Genomic DNA, 20,342 nt, shown 5'->3' on the forward strand with positions numbered 1-20,342 from the left:
GAGAGGAGGGCAATGATAAAGGTGTTCTTGAGAGATCAAAACCGTCATCATCATCCACGCGTGGTGGAAAGCGTCTAGCCCCTTTGGGTTTTCTAGGCAAGAAGGCTGAGTTCCTCCGTCGAGGTTCCCCAAAGCTTCGCAGATCATCATCTAGGGACACATCACATTCTCAGAGGCACCGCTCGGGTCCGGGGAATCATTCGAAAGGCAGTACACGCAGGGATAGGGGTTTGGAGGGATCCAAAAAATCCCCCCAACATCATCCATGAAGACACTCAGTTGGAACTGTCGAGGGATAGGGAACGACCTCACAGTTCGACGCCTTACGGAGATGTGTCAGAAGCATCGCCCAGGACTTGTGTTCCTTTCTGAGACAAAGAACAGAAGGCTGTTGTTGCAAAACATTCAGGCCAACTTAGGATTTGATCATTTGTTTACTGTTGAGCCACTTGGACTCAGCGGAGGTTTAGCTTTATTTTTTATGGACGAATTTCAAGTTAATGTTTTATTTTCAAATAACCGTATGATTGACATTGAGGCAGTCATTGATGGAATAAAAGTCTATATGACGTTTGTTTATGGAGACCCTGTATTAGAGAGACGAGATCAAGTTTGGGAACGTCTTACGCGTTTCTCAACAACAAGAAATGGACCTTGGTTCATGATAGGAGATTTTAATGAAATCACATGTCATAATGAGAAAGCAGGAGGAAGACAACGCCCTGATAGTTCTTTCCTCCCTTTTAAACAGATGCTTCATGATTGTGGGATGCTAGAGTTTCCTTTCACGGGGGACATGCTCTCTTGGGTAGGGAAGAGAGCAGGAGGAACAACCGTTCGATGTCGTTTAGACAGAGCGGTTGGAAATGCAGATTGGCACGAGAACTTTCCTCACTCAACTGTGAAGTATTTGAGGCTATGGGGATCAGACCATCGTCCGATTCTCGCAGACATACTCATTAAGCCGACTAGAAGATCAAAAAAATTCAAATTTGACAAAAGATGGTTAGATAATGAGGAGCTAAGGCAAGTCATTCTGGAGGGATGGAAATCTCCTGATCTTCCCGCCAATGCGAATATAATGGAACATATTTCCAGCTGCCGAAAAGCCTTGAGTGAATGGAGGAGACAACATAATATTAATTCAGCAAAGCTAGTAGAGGAGCTCAAGGAGAAAGTTGAGGGCCTATACGCAGACGATAATGCGACGACTGAGGAAATTGCCGCAGCGTTGAAAGAACTCTCTGATGCTCTTAAAGCAGAGGAAATGTTCTGGAAACAAAAGAGTAGAGTGTTTTGGCTGAGAGAGGGAGATAAAAATACTAAATTCTTCCATGCCCTAACGAAGCAAAGGAGAGCAAGGAACAAAATCACGCAGTTACTGGATGCAAATGGTAACATAGTTGAGGACGAGGAAGGCCTGGTAGCCATTGCTACTAGCTATTTTCGGCAAATCTTTGAGTCTTCTATTCCAGAAGATATTGAAGAGGCGTTATCTGAAGTTCCGACGACGGTCACGGGATCAATGAATGACAACCTTACAGCTCCTGTTACTGAATGGGAAGTCAAACTAGCTCTTTTTGCCATGCATCCAGATAAGGCACCAGGGCCAGATGGGATGACTGCACTTTTTTATCAAAAGTTTTGGGATATAGTCAAGGAGGATTTAACTCTTATGGTTAATAAATTCCTTTTTGATGGGACTGTGACTAATGGATTGAATGATACAAATATATGTCTTATCCCAAAGACACCTAAGCCAAATGATATGGCTCAATTCAGACCCATAAGCCTATGTAATGTCAGCTACAAGATCATCTCTAAAGTCTTATGCCAGAGACTAAAGAAAGTCTTGCCAGGATTGATATCAGAAACCCAGTCAGCCTTTGTTGCGGGAAGACAGATCTCAGATAATATCATGATTGCTCAAGAGATGTTTCATGCCCTGCGAACTAAACCGAGTGGACGTAATAAGAGGATGGCCATCAAGACAGACATGAGTAAAGCATATGATAGGATGGAATGGTCATTTATTGAAGCTGTGATGCGAAGGATGGGATTCTCGGAAACATGGATTACATGGATCATGAGGTGCATTACGTCGGTGAAATATAAAGTTCTTATGAATGGGCAGCCAAGAGGACATATTGTTCCAGGTAGAGGCCTGCGTCAGGGAGATCCTTTGTCTCCTTTCATTTTTATTCTGTGCACGGAAGCGCTCGTTAGCCTTCTTAATCATGCAGAGAACCAAGGGAAGATAACGGGGATGCGTGTCACACGCGCATGTCCTTCAGTATCCCACCTTCTCTTTGCTGATGATAGCCTTTTCTTCTGTAAGGCGGAGCCCCGTGAATGTGAAGAAGTAATGAAAGTAGTCAGGACATATGGTAGAGCATCTGGCCAATGTATCAATTTTGACAAATCTTCCTTACTCTTTGGTAAGAGGATTAATACAGCTACTAGGCTAGAGATCAAAGATGTACTTGGAATACATAATGATGGTGGGATGGGAAAGTACTTGGGAATCCCAGAGGATATTAGTGGCTCCAAATGTAAACTCTTTGCATTTTTAAAGGACAATCTTATGCACAGAGTTAATGGATGGACAGGTAGATGGCTCTCAAAAGGGGGGAAGGAGGTAATGATCAAATCCATCTTACTCGCTCTTCCGACATACGTTATGTCGACATTTCTGCTCCCATTGGAGATTTGTGAGAACCTTGCTAGTGCCATTGCACAATTTTGGTGGAGCTCGAATCCACCAAAGAGAGGAATACACTGGGCGAAATGGGAAAAAGTCTGTCTACCAAAAGAAGAGGGCGGGATTGGTTTCCGTTTGATCCATGAATTTAATCTAGCACTATTGGCAAAGCAACTTTGGAGATTGACTCAGTACCCTGATTCACTGGTTGCCCGAGTTTTGAGAGGCAGGTACTATAGGATGACCTCGCCATTACGAGAAGTCTCTGCAAGTAACCCATCATATGTGTGGACAAGCATTTATGCTGCAAGAAAGCTTTTGCTTCTCGGGATCAGACAGAAGATTCATTCTGGTTATGAGATCAAGGTGTGGGAGGACCAATGGATCCCAACGATACCTGCTAGACCAGCTACACCTGTAGCACCTGTAATGCATCCGAATATGAGAGTTAGTGACCTCATTAACCAAGAATTGAAGGAATGGGATGTAGGGCTACTAGAGAATTATGTCCACCCCGATGACATACCACTCATTCGTAGTATGGCTATAAGTTCTGCCCATCGCCGTGATACCTTCTGCTGGAACTACACGAAGAATGGCCAATACACTGTTAAATCTGGATACTGGGTTGCTCAAAACCTGATGAAGCCAGAAGAGGACAAGAAAATACTGGAACCAAGTATTACTAAACTCCAAGCCTTTGCTTGGACGTTGAAAGCACCAAGAAAGATGTGTCATCTTATATGGCAATTGATAACGGGTCAGGTGGCAGTGACGAGGAATCTCGCAAGGCGGAATATGAGGTGCGATAATTATTGCCCAAGGTGTGGAGAACTAGAGGAATCTGTAACACATGCAATATTTGAATGCCCTCCGGCTCTCCAAGTGTGGTCCTTATCAGCAACTCCTACGAGCACAGGTATATTCCCAGTGGCCAGCGTCTACACAAACATGGACTATCTATTCTGGAGGAAGAATGAAATCTTAGCGCCAGACCAAGACAGGGATCCTTATCCCTGGTTAATATGGTATATTTGGAAGGCTCGTAATGACAAACTTTTTAGGGGAATAGATAGAGACCCCTTGGAACTAGTTCGATATGCAGAAAGTGAATGTCAAGCCTGGTTCATTGCAAACGAGATGATATCGCCAGTAGTTCAGGCCATCAGCAATGAGGAGAACCAAGTCTTAAGCTTGGGAAATATTTGTCTACTAGATGGATCTTGGACAGCTTCGGATCGCTTTAGTGGATGTGGATGGGTCTGGATGGATAGCGGGGAGAACACACAACTTATGGGATCACGGAATTTCATTCGATGTGAATCAGCTTTGCATTCGGAGGTAGAAGCACTGCGATGGGCGATGGAGAATATGCTTCAACACTCGCCATGCCAGAGCTTTGGAACAGACTGCAAGGAGCTGATTTCAATGATAAAAGAACCCCATGAGTGGCCAAGCTTTGCGACAGAACTGGAGAAGATAGAAACGCTGCAGATTTGCTTCCCGGACTTCAAAATAACCTATGTGCCACGAGTGCGCAATCTGTTTGCTGATTTTTTGGCTAAGACAGCTAGGACCTTTCGTAGAGAGTTACTTTTCATTGGTTGTTCTATTCCGGTCTGGTTACCCAGACCACCTCAAGCTTGAGTAATAGAATGGCCGTTCGACGTCAAAAAAAAAAAAAAAAAAAGAGTATCAAAAGGGGTATAATACAAACGACACATTCCATGAACCCGTGTGTATATTCACTGACTTCGAAAGTTAGAGGAGTAATAATCAGTTTAGGAAGGCAATAAACAGGTAGGCAAGATCCGTAAGGTGCATTGTACATTAACCCGTCCTCTACTTTTGAAACTTAGAGACAACTTAACATATCTTCAAGCTGTGATTTCAATAAATTTATTTTAAAGTTATGAAGATTTTATGTGGTGATGATCTTAAAACAAAAGCACGAGTTTGAATCTCATCTTGTCGGAATCTCCAACTCTATTTCGTGCAGTCCTAATATTGTTAAATATGTTTATTTATCATCTATCCAATATACATACCTAATAAGACAATTTGCCTCCCAGCCTTTTTAAAAGACAAAAAGCTCAGATAACCTTTTAAAATTATTTAAGAGTCAACTATAATACGTACAAATTAGCTTATTCTTTTGGCATGCCCATAACAAGGTTAACTAATGTATACTATATATATCATTGATAACAAGGGATTTATATAAATATTTAATATAAATTGTTGAATTTTCGTCTTATTTTGCATCTAAAAAATGTTAAGCTCTTCTAGTGGACGGTACCTAATGTATAAATCAAATAAAAGTTACTTTCACATTTTCTTTTGTTTGGTTTTGTTTCCTAATCGTTTAATCCAGCACAAAACCGAAAACATACAAACATGAATGGTAACATGCATTTTTGCGTGTTCGGATGCAGTTTCTCCGTGTTCGGATGCAGTTTCACAAAATGTCCCACCGCCCCAACCAGGCACTTCAGTCCTTTATGGGAGTAAAGTGTGTTTGGGACTCCTTTGAGGTCAACCCAGAGTGGCATGGCTGACAAGTCTGGAGGATGCTGAGCAGATTCTGGAGACCAGACATTAACCACCAACGGAATATCAGCTATATGCCAATACTTCCTTTGAATCACCCATCCGGTACCTGGGAATGCCGTTAACAACGAAAACACTTTCCAGCCATGACTATGAACCGCTTATAGAAAAGATTCGTGGGAAGATGCTGTGTTGGTCCAACAGATTTCTGTCCTTTGCAGGAAGACTTCAACTTATCCAGTCCGTAATTACAAGCATGGTTAACTTCTGGAGCTCCGCGTTTATCCTACCGGCCGGGTGTTATGACACCATCGAAAGCATGTGCAGCGCGTTTCTCTGGTCGGGATCACCTACACAAACTCACAAGGCTAAAGTCAGCTGGGAGGATCTCTGTTTTCCTAAGGATGAGGGTGGTCTGGGTGTACGGAAGTTCAAAGACACGGCTAGAGCCTTCGCTCTTAAACTCATCTGGAGACTATTCACAAAACCGACGTCCCTATGGGTAAGTTGGGTCACACACTACTTGCTCAGGTATAATTCCTTTTGGGATGTGAGAGGAGAACAAAATGGATCTTGGATATGGAGGAAGCTCCTGAAACTTAGAGATTTGGCATATGGGTTCACTAGAGTTCATATCAAGGATGGTAGAACTACTTCCTTCTGGTTTGACAATTGGCTTGGAATTGGGAAATTGATAAATATTACAGGTACGGTGGGTACGACTTATCTGGGTATATCACGCCATGCCAAAGTTAGTGACGCTGCGAGGGGCAATACGTGGAACATTCGCGGCCGTGGAAGTCGGAGGTACGGGAACATATACGGCCAGATCTTAGCTGCGGATCCTCCCTCGTCGGGTACAGGTCGCGATAGAGTACAATGGAAGCATGGGGAGGATGATTACAGGACAACCTTTTCGGCAGCAAGGACTTGGGATCAACTACGAGAAAGGAGAAGTAACGTGGATTGGTGTAAAGTGGTATGGTTCGCACAGGGGGTGCCTAGATTCTCATTCATAACATGGCTGTCAATAAGGAACAGGTTATCAACGGGAGATCGTATGCGAACATGGGGCATTGCGCAGGTTTGCGGCTTTTGTGGAGAGAGAAATGAAACAAGAGATCACCTGTTCTTCGCCTGCCCATATTCTTACACGATTTGGGAATCTCTGGCAAGACCACTTGTCGGACGAAACATCAACCCAGATTGGGAATGGACAGTCAATCGGTTACGTACTATGGGAGGGAAAACACTGGACTCAATACTCGCAAGGATGCTATTCCAAACAACCGTGTACTACGTCTGGAAGGAAAGAAATTCAAGGCGTCACCAGCAACGAGAGATACAGGGGGATCAACTAAGAAGATTCATAGACAAGGCGGTTCGTAATCGCATTTGCTCTCTGCGATACACTCATGGCCACAAATTGGAAGGGTTACTAAGGAGATGGTTTACAGTTACTCTTTAGAATTCGATTAGTTTCAAGTTTGCACCTAAGACATTAAACTACTTTTAATCGTTTGTAAAAATTCCAATGTTTGATCAATAAATTTCAAATTTCATCAAAAAAAAACATGCATTTTTGCGTTGACAGAGGTAGATTTCTAACGCATGCGCATTCAATCATTTGATGAATCATACCCATCTATATTATTAAAAGAGAAGTACCCATTTGAAAATATTCTTACTTCATTAATTAAATTCTTTTTTTTTTCCTTGTCTTTTTCAGTCGCATTTATGAAATATCCTAAAACGAATAAAACTGTCTAATTTATTACTTGTCTTTTCAGTTACATTAATGAAATATGCTTAAATGAATTTAAACTTCCTATTTTATTGTTTGTCTTTTTCAGTTACCTTAATGAAATATCCTTAAATAAATTTGGACATAATGTCATTTAATCAACCAAAAAACTCATGAGTTATCCTTACGTGCATAATTTTAATAATGGAGATTTTTAAAAACGTGCATCATTAAAATGTTACCTAAAACATGCAGCACTAATATATAACATGCATCAATAAAACTAGAATTTGACTCACACAATTGTACAGATATTATTTTCAGTTGATTAAATTTAAAAATAATTATTTATTCAAAAAATATTTAAGAATGACTATGTTTTTAAAAATTATATGGTATTATTTGCTCATAACTCATTTGTCATTTGATAAATTGTTAGAAAGAAAATTTTAGCATAATATAACTCAGTTGTCATTTGCTAAATTTATGGTTTTTATTTATATTTTTTTATTATTTAATTATAATATTTTCATTTTATATTTGAAAGATAAATGAATTTTCTTTCAAACAATATTTTTGTAAATATATTTTTTATTTAAAATGATCAATTAAAATTGTTATTATCATTGAATATCATTATTTTTTACATAATTTGAGTTTTCAATTACATGAAAACTTATCATATTTTAGGATAATTTTAATTTAAAATGTAATTTTCATATTTTTCAAACAAATTCTAAAAATATTTTTTAAATATTTTGTTATAATTGTTAAAAAATATTAAACAAATATTACAAATACATCATTTAATAAAATAAATAATTAAAAACTGAAAATACATCAGGGTCTAGTTACAATTATACTTTGAGTTCTAGTTTTGTGCTCTGAAGTCTGAACTTACTCATAATGACACTTGCAAGAAAAGATGCAACATATATGTATATATAAAAACTATAGGACTTTTATGAGATTATGTATAGTATAATTAGGAAAGTAACTTGATGAATTTATACCAATTTGCTTTGAAATGATGTTTATCCGCATGCAGCTAATTTTTCATGTATGCAATTGATTGTATCTTAAAAAGGTAAAGTTGACTACGATGAAACATTCTTCTAAAGTTACCATTTACAATACACTATAAATTACGGAAAACACAATAAAATCATGGATTTTAAAATAAACTAGATCCTGATCCGCGCGCCAGCGCGGATTTGAATTTTCTGTTTTTGCTTATTTATTTAACTAAATAATGTAGTTGTAATATTTGATGTATTATATTCACCAAGTAAATAATTTTTTTGGCATCTTAAACCATCTATTTACGATGAATATTCGATATCATATAAAAAATTGAACAAATAGACGTAATTAGAGAATTGTAGGCGATATATAAAAACAATGGTTATTAATGTAAAATATGAAGAAATATTATATTATGACCTAGTATGGCATAAAAGATTATAAATTAGTTATAAATGTTTAAAGAAAATAAAATGATTTTTAAACTTCTATAAAAAATTTAACATATAAAAAAGGGCGATGAATTAGTCATCAAATTGTAAATAATTTCATAATTTTATTAATAATAAATTATTTATAGTCTTTGTTTTTCGTCAAGATAATTATTAAATGTCCATATCATTAATATGTTAAAAGGTCATATTATGAAAGCCCATGTTGTAACCGTTTTTTCTGGAAAGTGTAACAAAAAAAAAGTTACATTTAACTCTTCGTTTTGTTTAAGTTTGTGTCGGTAAAAGATTAAAAAAAATCTCTCTATCTTTTTCAATGTTCAATTTGAAGCTTATTATGCGGAAATCATACGCAAATATATGTAATTGGTTGGAATCTCTATATCTTTATATTTTTTAAATTTTAAATTTATTGTTTCCTCTTCTGCATGCAAATCAATTACCGAAGTAATAGATCAATTGGTTGGAATCAAATCTATTCTTATAAATGGTTACAGTTTCTATATTTAATAGGTACATTAAAGATACGACATTGAAGATATTTTGTTTTGATTAATAGAAGATATTGGATTTTGAGTTTGTATTTATTGATTTGTTTTTTTATAAAGCTTAGAAAATCAATGGGATGATTGGTTGGTTGATACATCCTATAAAGAAAACGAAAACTATAGGTGGTTTGAATATTGTACATCGATCGATGCATGATGTAAATTGACTAAACTTGAACATGATCATTTCAAACTAAAGTATAGGTGGTTTATATGCATTTGTTATATTGTAGTTAATATATTTTAAATATTACATAAATCAAGTGATTCACGTTTTCGTAAAAATAAAATTAAAGTTCATTATTAGTTGTACTCGTACGTAATAAGCTACGTTAAATTTGATGTATTTTAGGTTCATTTAATGACATTAAGTTTAAATTTGATTAAGGAAAACTCATTAATTTATCTGGAAAAGACAAACATTAAAATAGATAGGTTTATTTAATAACATTAAGTTAAATTTGATTAAAGAAAACTCATTAATTTAACTGGAAAAGACAAGCATTAAAATAGGTAGTTTAATTTAATTCTCAATAACATAGAAGTGTAAATAAATTAGAAAATTAAGGGATATTTTTTAATGTGTATTTTTCTTTTAATAATAGAGATTTCTGTCAAGGAAAAGAAAACTTACAGGTACAAGCATAGTGGTACGTACGGTATATGATCGTAAATAAATGTGGAGTTAAAATATTTCTTTATCAATACACATCATTATCCATACGAAGTTCTTCAAGAATGTAGTTTATAAATATTTCTAGGCAGAAACAGTATAAATTTGAATTATTCATACAAATAACTTTTATTCATTTATATAAAAATCTTTGACAAACAAAAAAACAGAAGAAAAAGGCTCACAGCTTCAACAAAATAAGTTATAGACGCCGGATATATCACGGTGCATTTTCTCCTGAAAAAGAAATTAGCTAAGAGAGACCTATCGGACAATTCGTAATTTAAAGTTTAATACGGCATGGATTAATAAGTTTCTTTTATTTTCTTATTCTTTGGTGTTGTTCAAGTTTTTTGACTAATGGCTTTCATATTGAAATTGCAGAAAAAATACAAAAGAGTTTCAAGCCCAAAGGCTATAGTTAAACGGCCCAAAGCCAATAGAAAACAACCCCATAAAAACAATCTAATAGTTAAAAACAAACCCAATAGTTAAAGATCAGATATAACCACACTTATGGCCCAATTGTGGATGTTGATGGTGGAAACAACTTCGATCAGTCCGTAGAGAGAGAGTCAATCAGATGGGAGCCAGATTTGCATAAGTTTCGACGCCAGAAGGGGATTGTGATCACGATGACTCAAAAACTTATCTCTAATTTGTCTGTCGAGAAGACGAAACAGAGCATCCACCGTGCGGTAAGAGTTTCGATGTAGTCTATTGTTCCTTTCACTCCAAATCCAATAAACGGTTGATTACCATCCCAACAAGGTAACCCTTCTCACATATTTGTTGCCTGATAGTGATTGTAGTTGAGTGAGGCAGTGATCCCAACGTCCGTCGGAGACAAGCCTACATCTTTGCGCCACTAATGTCCATAGACTCCACGCAAAAGGGCACAGAAAATAAAGATGGTCCCGAGACTCATCAGCCATGTTGCAGAGAAGACAGGTAGAGTCTGTTTGCAGGCCCCATCGGAGGAGGCGATCACGAGTTGGACATCGGTCAAGAGCAAAGAGCCAAGTGAGAAAACTATGTTTAGGGACACCACCTTTGATCCACACCAATTTTGTCCATGGTAATGTTTGAGTCTCCCCCTTCAGCTTAGTATAGACATCTCCAGTCACAAACTTAGTTAGAGGTTTATCTTCCAGCACCCATTCATAACGGTCTTTTCCTGCAGTTAATGTGAGTTCAGTAAGATAAACTTGGAGGTTTAGAAGTTCTTCTGAACGAGCAGGAGGGAGCAGCCAGTTTCCATCCTCATTGATCTCTGAAAGAGTAGCTGTCGCTGGAATGCCTAACCTTGACGTCGAATTTCTAAGGAGATATGTCTGTAGGGAGCCAAACGGAGACCAATTATCAGTCCAAAACCGACAATCAGTCCCATCTCCCACACGCAATTTTATCCAGGTAAACACCTCTCCTCGTAGCTTTAGGAGTTTGTTATCCAGCCATGAGTTCGTAGGGCTTATCTTTGCTGTCCAAAAGTTGTTAATACACCTGTTTAGCACCTCATTTCTGTACCATGCGACCCAAACTGAACCTGATTGGAAGAATAGTAGCCAGATGAGCTTTAAACAACATGCCTTGTTCCAAATTCCCAAATCTTTGATGCCTAATCCTCCCTCTTTCTTAGTCTTAGTAACCATCTCCCAAGATACCCTAGCGTTATGGACTCCTTCTAAGTTTCCTTGCCACAGGAAGTGACCACATATAGAGTTGATACGCCGGATGCATTCTTTAGGAAGGATGAATGTTGAGCACCAAAAGTTATTAATGCCCGCTATGACAGTCTTAATGAGTAACAGTCGTCCTGCAAAGGATAGAGTTTTTGCACTCCAAGAAGTCATCTTTCCTTTTATTTGATGCAGGAGGACCTCACAGTTAGCCAGGGAGAGTTTTTTCGAACTTAGTGGGACTCCTAAGTAACGAACCGGGAGGGATCCTTGTTGCATTCCAGTGGAGACTTTGATGGCATCTAATTCTTGTTGAGTAAGGCCCGAGGCAAAGAAGGAGGACTTCTCTATACTAACCGCCAACCCAGACCGCATCTCAAACTCCTTAAGGACCTGGAGGACATTCTGCACTGATTCTATAGAACCGTCAATGAATATAAGGAGGTCGTCAGCGAAGCAAAGGTGGGTGAGCTTGGAAGTAGCGCACTTGTGATGATACTTAATCTTTAGGTCCGCAGCGGCTTTGTTCAGCATAACGGAGAGGATGTTCATCGCTACCACAAAGAGATAAGGAGAAAGAGGATCACCCTGCCTTAAGCCCCGCTTCCCTTTAAAGTAACCTTGAACCCGACCGTTGTATCCTATCATGAAGTTAGTAGTGAACCCGACCGTTGTATCCTATCATGGTGTTGTTCAAGTTGCGATAATGATTCCATTAGTCGTGCATTGGCGTGGCTATATATTTATTATTCACCGCTTTTCTTATGTGGCCAATGTTAACTGTCACATTATTATACTAATCTCTTAACGATCTTATACATATATTTGAATAGATGGGTTATATCAAAATAATATAGTAATGTGTCGTGAAGGAACAAAGCTGGTCTCAGCTCTCATTGTCGACCCCACAAGTTGACTGATCGTGTTCTTCATCATGCATGGCTTTGTATTATTTTATTTTATTACGACTTGTTCTCTACGCAAATTATTGTAATTAGTTTAAGAATCTCTTGATTTCTCTTATCATCACGAAATCTTCCTCAAATCATCGAGTAAAATCTCCAACCTATATATAGTTGCACAAGATCAAAAACTATTATAACAACAAACTAACAAGAAGAATAAGAAGGGAGGAATACAAGTGTTGAAGGTTAGAGAGATGGATGTTTTTGTTGATGGTGAATTGGAGTCTCTCCTGGGGATGTTCAACTTTGATCAGTGTTCATCATCTAAGGAGGAGAAACCGCAAGATGAGATGCTTAGTCTCTCTAGCCTTTACAATGGCCATCTTCGTCACCATCATCAGAACAACGTTTTGTGTCTTCTGACCAACATGCTTTCTTGATTCCTGATATGTTCCCACTTGGCGTGATGCGGGAGGGAATCTTCCGACCATGCTTGATTTTTGGGATCAAAATCACTTCCAAGAAACGGCAACGCTTAAGAGGAAACAACTTCACGTAGAGAATCCACACAACCGTAACTCTAACTGTGACGTCACAAGACAAGTAAGTGCACGATCAATAATGTATATAATGCTCTTTTTATTCATGATTGCTTTGCAATAAACCAAATACAACATCATTAACGTGATATAGGAGCTTGTCAAAGCCAAGAAAAAGCAGAGGGTAAACCAGGAAAGCAATACAGTCGATGAAAGCAACACTAATTGGAGAGATGGTCAGAGCCAAAGCAACAGTTCAGACGATGAAAAGGCTTCCGTCACAAGTGCTAAAGGCAAAACAAGAGCCACGAAAGGGACAGCTACTGATCCTCAAAGCCTTTATGCTCTGGTAAGATAACTTTTGAACAATTCAAAATTTTTATTTCAAAACCAATTGAGAATAACTAAACTGTCCCATTACAAGGTTTCAAGGAACTTTTAATAAGTAGTTCAATTTACTTTTTTCAGAAACGAAGAAAGAAGATTAACGAAAGGCTCAAGACACAACAAAACCTTGTACCGAATGGGACAAAAGTCGATATAAGCACGATGCTTGAAGAAGCGGTCCATTACGTGAAGTTCTTGCAGCTTCAAATCAAGGTATGCACAATTTTTTTTTCGGTTTGTGTTTTTGTTAGAGTCTTTAACATCTATGTATATGTTGTAAGTTTGTACTAACCAAAATGCATATATGTACAAAATGTTGTTGTTGAGCTCCGATGAGCTATGGATGTACGCACCATTGGCTTACAATGGACTTGACATGGGATTTCATCACAACCTTTTGTCTCGGCTCATGTGAAGGGCTTGTAATACAAGTTATATACAATCTAATTGTAAAGAAACCGATTTAGAACATACGAATCTCTTTCATTGGGCCATATCAGAGAGAGGTCTACTTTTGGACGTACCACTTTCTCTTCTTGTTCATTCTAATAACTTTTGTTATTCTTTAAACTTATTTTTGTCTTTTTCTTCATTATGGTTCTAATAACTTGGTACTTTTTATTAATGTAATCATGTTATTAAAATATGAAGAAGTCAACTGTGACTAATAAAATAGCAGCTTTTTCTCGCACTATTTTGTAAACATATATAATTGAACTAACTGTTATATAGATATATAGTTTAATCATTCGGCCGACTTTAGTTTTTTTATGTGAAGATATATAATTGAAGTTTAGCCAAAATATTAATGGCTAATTATGCCAAACGAAAGACGCCATGCCAAAGTCTTTTAATACCAAAATCAAATTGATGAACAAAACAATTCCAATCTGTTTTAGATGTGGAGAAGAACAGTGTCTTACATCAAAAATTGAAAAAGATCTTAAACAATATGTAAGAAAGATATAGTATGATTGGTTGCAGCTGTAGATTTATATTTTTGATATAGAATTTATACGGTATGATTTTGTGATGTAGTTGTAAGATTTTAGTTAAAGATTTTTCAAAGAAAGCATGATTGGCCTTTAACATTAAAATAGTAATATTTGAAAATTAAAATAAAATTTAGAAGTTAATAATTTATTGTAGAAATTACAAATTGATTATGATGTAAATTAATATATGTAATTTTTATTTACATATGTATGTGAAATTTTTAATTTATATACACATATATATATATACATATTTTAATAATATTTGTAACATTTTTGTGGATTATATATGTAAGAAATATAGTATTATATGTATGTTAGTGAAACGTATTACTATAGAAGAAATGAAGCATATATGTTTTACAAAAAGGAGAAAAAACATTTTTCAAAGCAGTTGAAAGAATACTCTAAAAATTAGCTCTCCACAGCCACAAAAACTGTGAAATTTAAAAAATTAACCAAAGCTTGACTGCTTTTAATTTAGTGATGTGGAGAGAATTAAAGTTGTCTATAATACTAACAGCTTTCTCCAACCATCCTCATAAATTTATATATTTATTACCAATTAATTTTAAATCAGACACTCGTCTACAATCTATACAATCAAGGGTTTATTGGGTTATTTGCAAAATTGACTCAAAACATGAAGTCAGACTTAAAACTAACATATGTTTTTTGGATTTTTTTTTTGTCTTATTCACCCCATAAATTCACATTATTTACGAAAATGTCATTAGTTTTTTTTCGAAAATGACATTTTTACTCTCTCAACCTCACCATCTTCAAATATTTACAAGATTGTCATGGCCATCAATACACCAACCACCATGAACAAATAATTTGAAGCTCTTAATGCACCTCAAATCAATTTACACTTCTTCTTTCTCAATTCTTATGAACTAAAAACAACATCTCTCTTTCACTTTCTCTCCATATTCATCTCAAAAAACCCAAAACTTTGATTCTAAAATTTGTATGGGTCATAGAGCCATGGAAACTTACGATTCTTGGTGAGTCACTTTTGTTTGAGATTCTGGTTGTTTGGAGAAGACTTATATTTGTTAAACAAGTTATTTCACTAGTTGAAACTATGAAATCAATATTTTTTTCCAGATTTGTTCGTCTAGACGACTTCTATGCTCTCCTCGTGAAGGTCTGCACTGTCAGCTTGGACTTCAACACTATTACGCTCACCAGCGCCATCCTTGGTGACATCAGTGGAGAGCGTAGTTTTAGCAGCTCCAAGCATATCATCTCCAGTGTTATCATCAGCTCCCTGCCCATGAACCCTATCAATAGCTGTAGTCATAATAAGAAAAGTTTAAAACATGTTTAGCTACTTCTTAAACTTACGTTTCCAGCAAATTTTGGGAGTGGTGAACGTTGATTGCGATCAATGATCCTTGATATTGTGAAGGACTGCTGCTTTGAGGAAAAGTTGAATGGGGACAGCTTTAAATGTGAAGTTATAGTGGTGCCAACCAAATCCTTTAAGCATTGTGGGAGGGGTCTTTGGTCGGGGTTCTCCAAACCTGGATCCTGTGTAAAAATGCTGGTGAGGTATGTTGTATTGGTGTTTTTGAAAGATATAAACCATTAATTGTATATAGTTCTCGGTGGTGTTACCATTAATTGAGCAACTTCTGCTGCACGTAAGTTGTTTAGCTTAGTCATCTCTCCATCAAATGCCACAAACCCAGCGAAATTTGTCCTATCTGACCCATAGAAATGGACACAGTACCTGCAAAAGTTCAGCGTGAACAATGTACAGAAGTGGTGAGTGTATCCTCAAATTGGGACATTAGGTTTAGCTAAACTTGAGCTATGGAAGAATAACCTGAGAACTCCAACTGTGTTGTCGTTATGGCAGTATGCACATGTGAATGATGAGGATCCATGCTGAAGCTTTCAATAGCATTTTGAGCAGGAGATGTAGTAGTTTCAGTACTGACAAATTCTCCAGTGCAGAGGAACTCCACAGTCTATTGTAACAATGGATGAGATAACATTTTAGTTAAATGTATGAAATAAGTCAACATGATAAGGAAAGGTAAAGAACCTAGACAAAACTGATCACGAAAACAAAACAAAAAACATGTCCAAAAAACTTGTAACCTAGTACAGTAGAGCTGTATACAGACCACAATCTCAACCACCACCTTCACCTTATTTACCTTGTATTGTACAATTACTCAAATAAGAAATTCGAAAACATTGAGCAAAGAGTATAACAACTATAACAGTGGACATAATTCACCTCAAGGATTTGTTGTAAATGGTGGAACTGACGGCCATGGCAACATGAACATTTTCTCCAGCATTATCGTGAGGTTTGTAATTATTTGTTTTGAGTTGATCGTGAGCTCAGACAAAGGTGATTCTTACTGGTTCACAAGCTTGTAATTTGGAAGAACCAGTTGCGGCTGATAAGCTCACCGCTCGGTCACCAACAACACCACTCTCCGTTTATCTTCCACCAACTCAGAATAAGGAAGACGACACTGTAGTTAGCGCTCTCTGTGGCGTAAACTGCAGCGCATTCAAATTCACATCACTCTACTGCACTTTAGCCACATCCTTAACGTTAGCCCCAACATAAGAAGAATACAAAGAAGAAGATATGTACAAAGAAAGAGAGTATTCTCACCTCCATAATGAGTTTCACCACAACGGTCTCACAGATGGGTTTGAGGAAATCTGCAGGTGTCTTTGTGGTTCCAGAAACTCTTAACTCCACTACCACTCATCTTACTTTGTTATTCTGAGAACGATCCTTTATGTAACTGCAAACACAAACTGAGAACATAAATCAATTGATTCGTTCTGAACAAATCACAAAAAACACAAATATACACAAAAACACAATATACATAAAACCACAGAACATAAGACAAATCGCTTCTTATCCACCCAAGAATCGCAAGATCCAAACCAAGGTTTCATCGAACCTTGATCAATCTGCTCAGAAATTCAGATATGTACATGAACTAAATTACCTACCGGGACGGATGTCTTAACGGAAGAGACGATTGACCCGATGATTTTCCTTCTCCAATGTCTCCTCAGAGGCTTCATTTCGTCATGTATAGAGAGAGAGATATTGGAAGTTGAAGAGGAAGAGGATTTGTCATGTGATTTCAATAATCGTTTTCAAAGTGTAGGAATGCGTTGAGCCAAGAATATGCAATTGGCTTTTTAGAAAAACAGCAGAGGAAACAAAAGGAGAAGTTAAGTTTGTAGATTAACATATCAGTTTTGTTATCTAATGGGCTCTTGAATCAGGCCCATCAATAATGGGTCTTTTGCACTTTCAAACCAACAAAAAATGACTAATTCTGTAGGTCCCACCAAACAGAAAAGTGATAGACGTGGATACCTTTAGGAGAGAATAAAAACTCTCCTATGGCTTTTTAGAAAACAGCAAAGGGAACGAAAGGAGAAGTAACAATATTAATACTAGGTTAAGATCCGCGCCTTACGCGGAATCAACATTATATATATATATAAATTATTTTATGTATTAAATATTTTTACATATTATGAAATAATAATATATATTAAATAATTAAAGTTCAGTAACTATTAAATATATAATTAAATTGGTGCGAACATATAAATCAATTTTATTAATCCAAAAAATATTTTTTTTATATTTGATAGGATATGTAATTAAATTTAAATGATACTAACATAGATAATATATTTTAGTATATTTTTAATATTAATGTCTATTAAATGATGATTTCTACTCATATAGTTTTTTGATCATTTATATCTTTTGTAAAAAAAAATAAAATACTGATAACAAAATTTTCATTGTGGGATTAATAGTTTTAGTAATTTATATTTAAAAAAATAAGTTGTCAATGATCGTTCTAAACTTTTATCAAAAAAATTGTTCAAAGTAAAATTTTGAAACTAAAATATTGTATTTTATATGGTTTATAGTTTAATTTAAAATGATATATATATTAATCTTAATAATTAATTAAATTAGACTTTTTACTTATATAATTTTTGTAATCATTTGTATTTTGTCATAACAAATTTTTTAACCATTGATCATAAAATTTGAATGTGAGACTCTTACAGTTTTAGTAATTTATAGCCGTTTGTAAAAATTCAAAATATAACATATACATAAAAATCCAAATTTTTATTATATGGTTATTGTGGTTGTTTAATTTATTTAATAGTTTAAAATTAAACAAATATGATAGAATATACACTATTTTTTATCAAATCTTTATTATTCAAAATCATTAATTGCCTTATATACTTTAGCCACATTAGACAATTTCGTAAATTTTATTTAAGAAAATATTAAAGTACATTAATGATGAATTTATTGTTAGTTTAATAAAAAACTTATTATATAATTAGATGGACCAACATATTTCTCTAATAATTCTAACAATCATCGTAATGATGACATATGGCTACAAAAAAAAGTTGTAATGATTCTCAAATAATATATAGGGATGGATAAGTTTGTAGATTAACATATCAGTTTTGTTATCTAATGGGCTCTTGAATCAATTAAGATTGGCCCATCGATAATGACACAAATTCTTGTCTTTGCGCTTTCGAGCCAGCAAAAAATGACTAATTCTGTAGGTCCCACCAAACAGAGAAGTGATGACGTGGATACCTTTAGGACAAATTCTTGTCTTTGCGCTTTCGAGCCAGCAAAAAATGACTAATTCTGTAGGTCCCACCAAACAGAGAAGTGATGACGTGGATACCTTTAGGAGAGAGTAAAAACTCTCCTATTATAATATAGATTATACTTTTTTGTTTGAACGGCTGTTAATTTAATTATACCTAAGAGCAAACTCAGAGTTTTTAACCTGGGTTTCTGAACAAAAAAGCTAAAAAAAATAAATCAAAAAGAAATTAAATTTTAAAACCGGTTCTGTAAAGAGAGTTTAAGAGATTGTAAGAACCTATACGTGTCAACTGGATCAAGCAGAGGCTGGGTACATTCGTCGGTGACTACGGCATTGGTGTAGGAATGGACGAAGGTGGAGTTTGGGTTGGCGGTGGCGGAAACCCTAATTCTGATCCTGGTTCTGTTCAGGCTCGTCCGTAACCACCATAGATCTAAACAAAGCGAATCTCAAAGGCACCATCGTCAAAGACCTCTCTTTTCTCTTGGATCTAGCCATCCTCCATCTCAACAGCAACAGATTCTCCGGTCAGATCCCATATTAACTTGTCCCTTGACTTAGAGAAAGAAGAGAGATCAGCGCTTTCCATTTTGATTTCTCTGGAAATGGGTATATGTCTCTCTAGCTTGCTTTATCATTGATTGGTGAATATGAGAATGAGAGTGTTTTGATTTGCGGTTGTGGTGTTTTCATTGTTGCAGATGGAAGAGTTGATACAACAGGATTCACATATGGATAGATATCCAAAAACCATAAAGGGTAAACAAAAGTTTGTATGGGAATGGCAAGGAATAATATTTTTTAGAACCTTACTTGAGGTTATACCATTGGAACCATTATTTTTAGAGAGGTTTTTTATTTAAAAATTTTCAAAATTTATGACTAAAATAATCTTAAAAAGCCATCCTGAATTCCTACCATTGGAGGTGGTCTAAATCTAAAAATACACCATCTTCTTTGAGAAGCTAACTTCAATTATGTACATCATTAGAGAAGTCAACACTTCAATGGATGACGGATAATTAACATTATGATTATTAATAAATTAAAGATAAGTAAACGTTGCTAAAACTACCGACTTTCTTTTTAATTTGGAAAAGTGTACTCTTATAAGTTATCACAATGAATTCATGATTACCTCACTTTAATGTATAACGAAAAAAATTTAGTAGAATAGTATAATTAATGGTTTCAATCTATTGTAGACATGTGTACTAGTGTACGTTTTCCACCAAAGTTTTGGGTAGTACTATTCGTCGTATTCGAAGTTCAACTAATCTGCCAAACATACTTTGTGTACATCAATTTGATGGAATATGAATATAAGACATTCTGAAGTTAAGAGAGACAAGAAAAAAAGCAGTGATCATGCCACAACAAATTACTTTCCTTTTTTATATAACATGCATGTTAAAAAAAACACAATAAGCCGGAGAATAATATCATTTGATGTGATATTATACCTTTAAGAGTATC

At 35.8% G+C, this 20,342-nt stretch overlaps 3 protein-coding genes across 12 annotated transcripts; 2 read left to right on the forward strand and 1 right to left on the reverse strand.

Annotated features, from left to right (window-relative positions):
- The first annotated feature begins 751 nt into the window (after nucleotides 1-751).
- On the forward strand, nucleotides 752-4,149 carry LOC125595422. Its single transcript, XM_048771213.1, has 4 exons — nucleotides 752-2,091; nucleotides 2,135-2,156; nucleotides 2,444-3,720; nucleotides 4,029-4,149. Exons 1-4 carry the CDS (start codon nucleotides 752-754, stop codon nucleotides 4,147-4,149), a joined length of 2,760 nt encoding a protein of 919 aa, XP_048627170.1.
- Nucleotides 4,150-9,698: 5,549 nt separating this feature from the next.
- Nucleotides 9,699-17,687, reverse strand: LOC111204741 (putative ribonuclease H protein At1g65750). Of its 10 annotated transcripts, XM_048771202.1 has the most exons (8): nucleotides 17,197-17,681; nucleotides 16,844-16,979; nucleotides 16,454-16,755; nucleotides 16,312-16,370; nucleotides 16,034-16,178; nucleotides 15,823-15,937; nucleotides 15,550-15,735; nucleotides 9,699-15,472 (listed from the first exon to the last, which is right to left on the reverse strand). In XM_048771202.1, exon 8 carries the CDS (start codon nucleotides 12,016-12,018, stop codon nucleotides 10,447-10,449), a length of 1,572 nt encoding a protein of 523 aa, XP_048627159.1. In that variant the 5' UTR covers nucleotides 12,019-15,472; nucleotides 15,550-15,735; nucleotides 15,823-15,937; nucleotides 16,034-16,178; nucleotides 16,312-16,370; nucleotides 16,454-16,755; nucleotides 16,844-16,979; nucleotides 17,197-17,681; the 3' UTR covers nucleotides 9,699-10,446. The 10 variants fall into 10 exon arrangements, with proteins under 10 accessions (XP_048627159.1, XP_048627167.1, XP_048627166.1 ...); XM_048771210.1 differs by lacking the exon at nucleotides 16,312-16,370 and having other exon boundaries at nucleotides 15,550-15,728; nucleotides 16,454-16,760; nucleotides 17,197-17,687; XM_048771209.1 differs by lacking the exon at nucleotides 16,312-16,370 and having other exon boundaries at nucleotides 16,454-16,725; nucleotides 16,844-16,992; nucleotides 17,197-17,684.
- Nucleotides 12,530-14,245, forward strand: LOC111203850 (transcription factor RSL3). The gene is made up of 4 exons (XM_022697946.1): nucleotides 12,530-12,682; nucleotides 12,969-13,163; nucleotides 13,283-13,414; nucleotides 14,240-14,245. The coding sequence occupies exons 1-4, from the start codon at nucleotides 12,530-12,532 to the stop codon at nucleotides 14,243-14,245; spliced, it is 486 nt and encodes a 161-aa protein (XP_022553667.1).
- Nucleotides 17,688-20,342: the final 2,655 nt, after the last annotated feature.

The sequence above is a fragment of the Brassica napus genome, unplaced genomic scaffold, assembly GCF_020379485.1.
Source record: "Brassica napus cultivar Da-Ae unplaced genomic scaffold, Da-Ae ScsIHWf_1060;HRSCAF=1499, whole genome shotgun sequence".
Taxonomy (NCBI): domain Eukaryota; kingdom Viridiplantae; phylum Streptophyta; class Magnoliopsida; order Brassicales; family Brassicaceae; genus Brassica; species Brassica napus.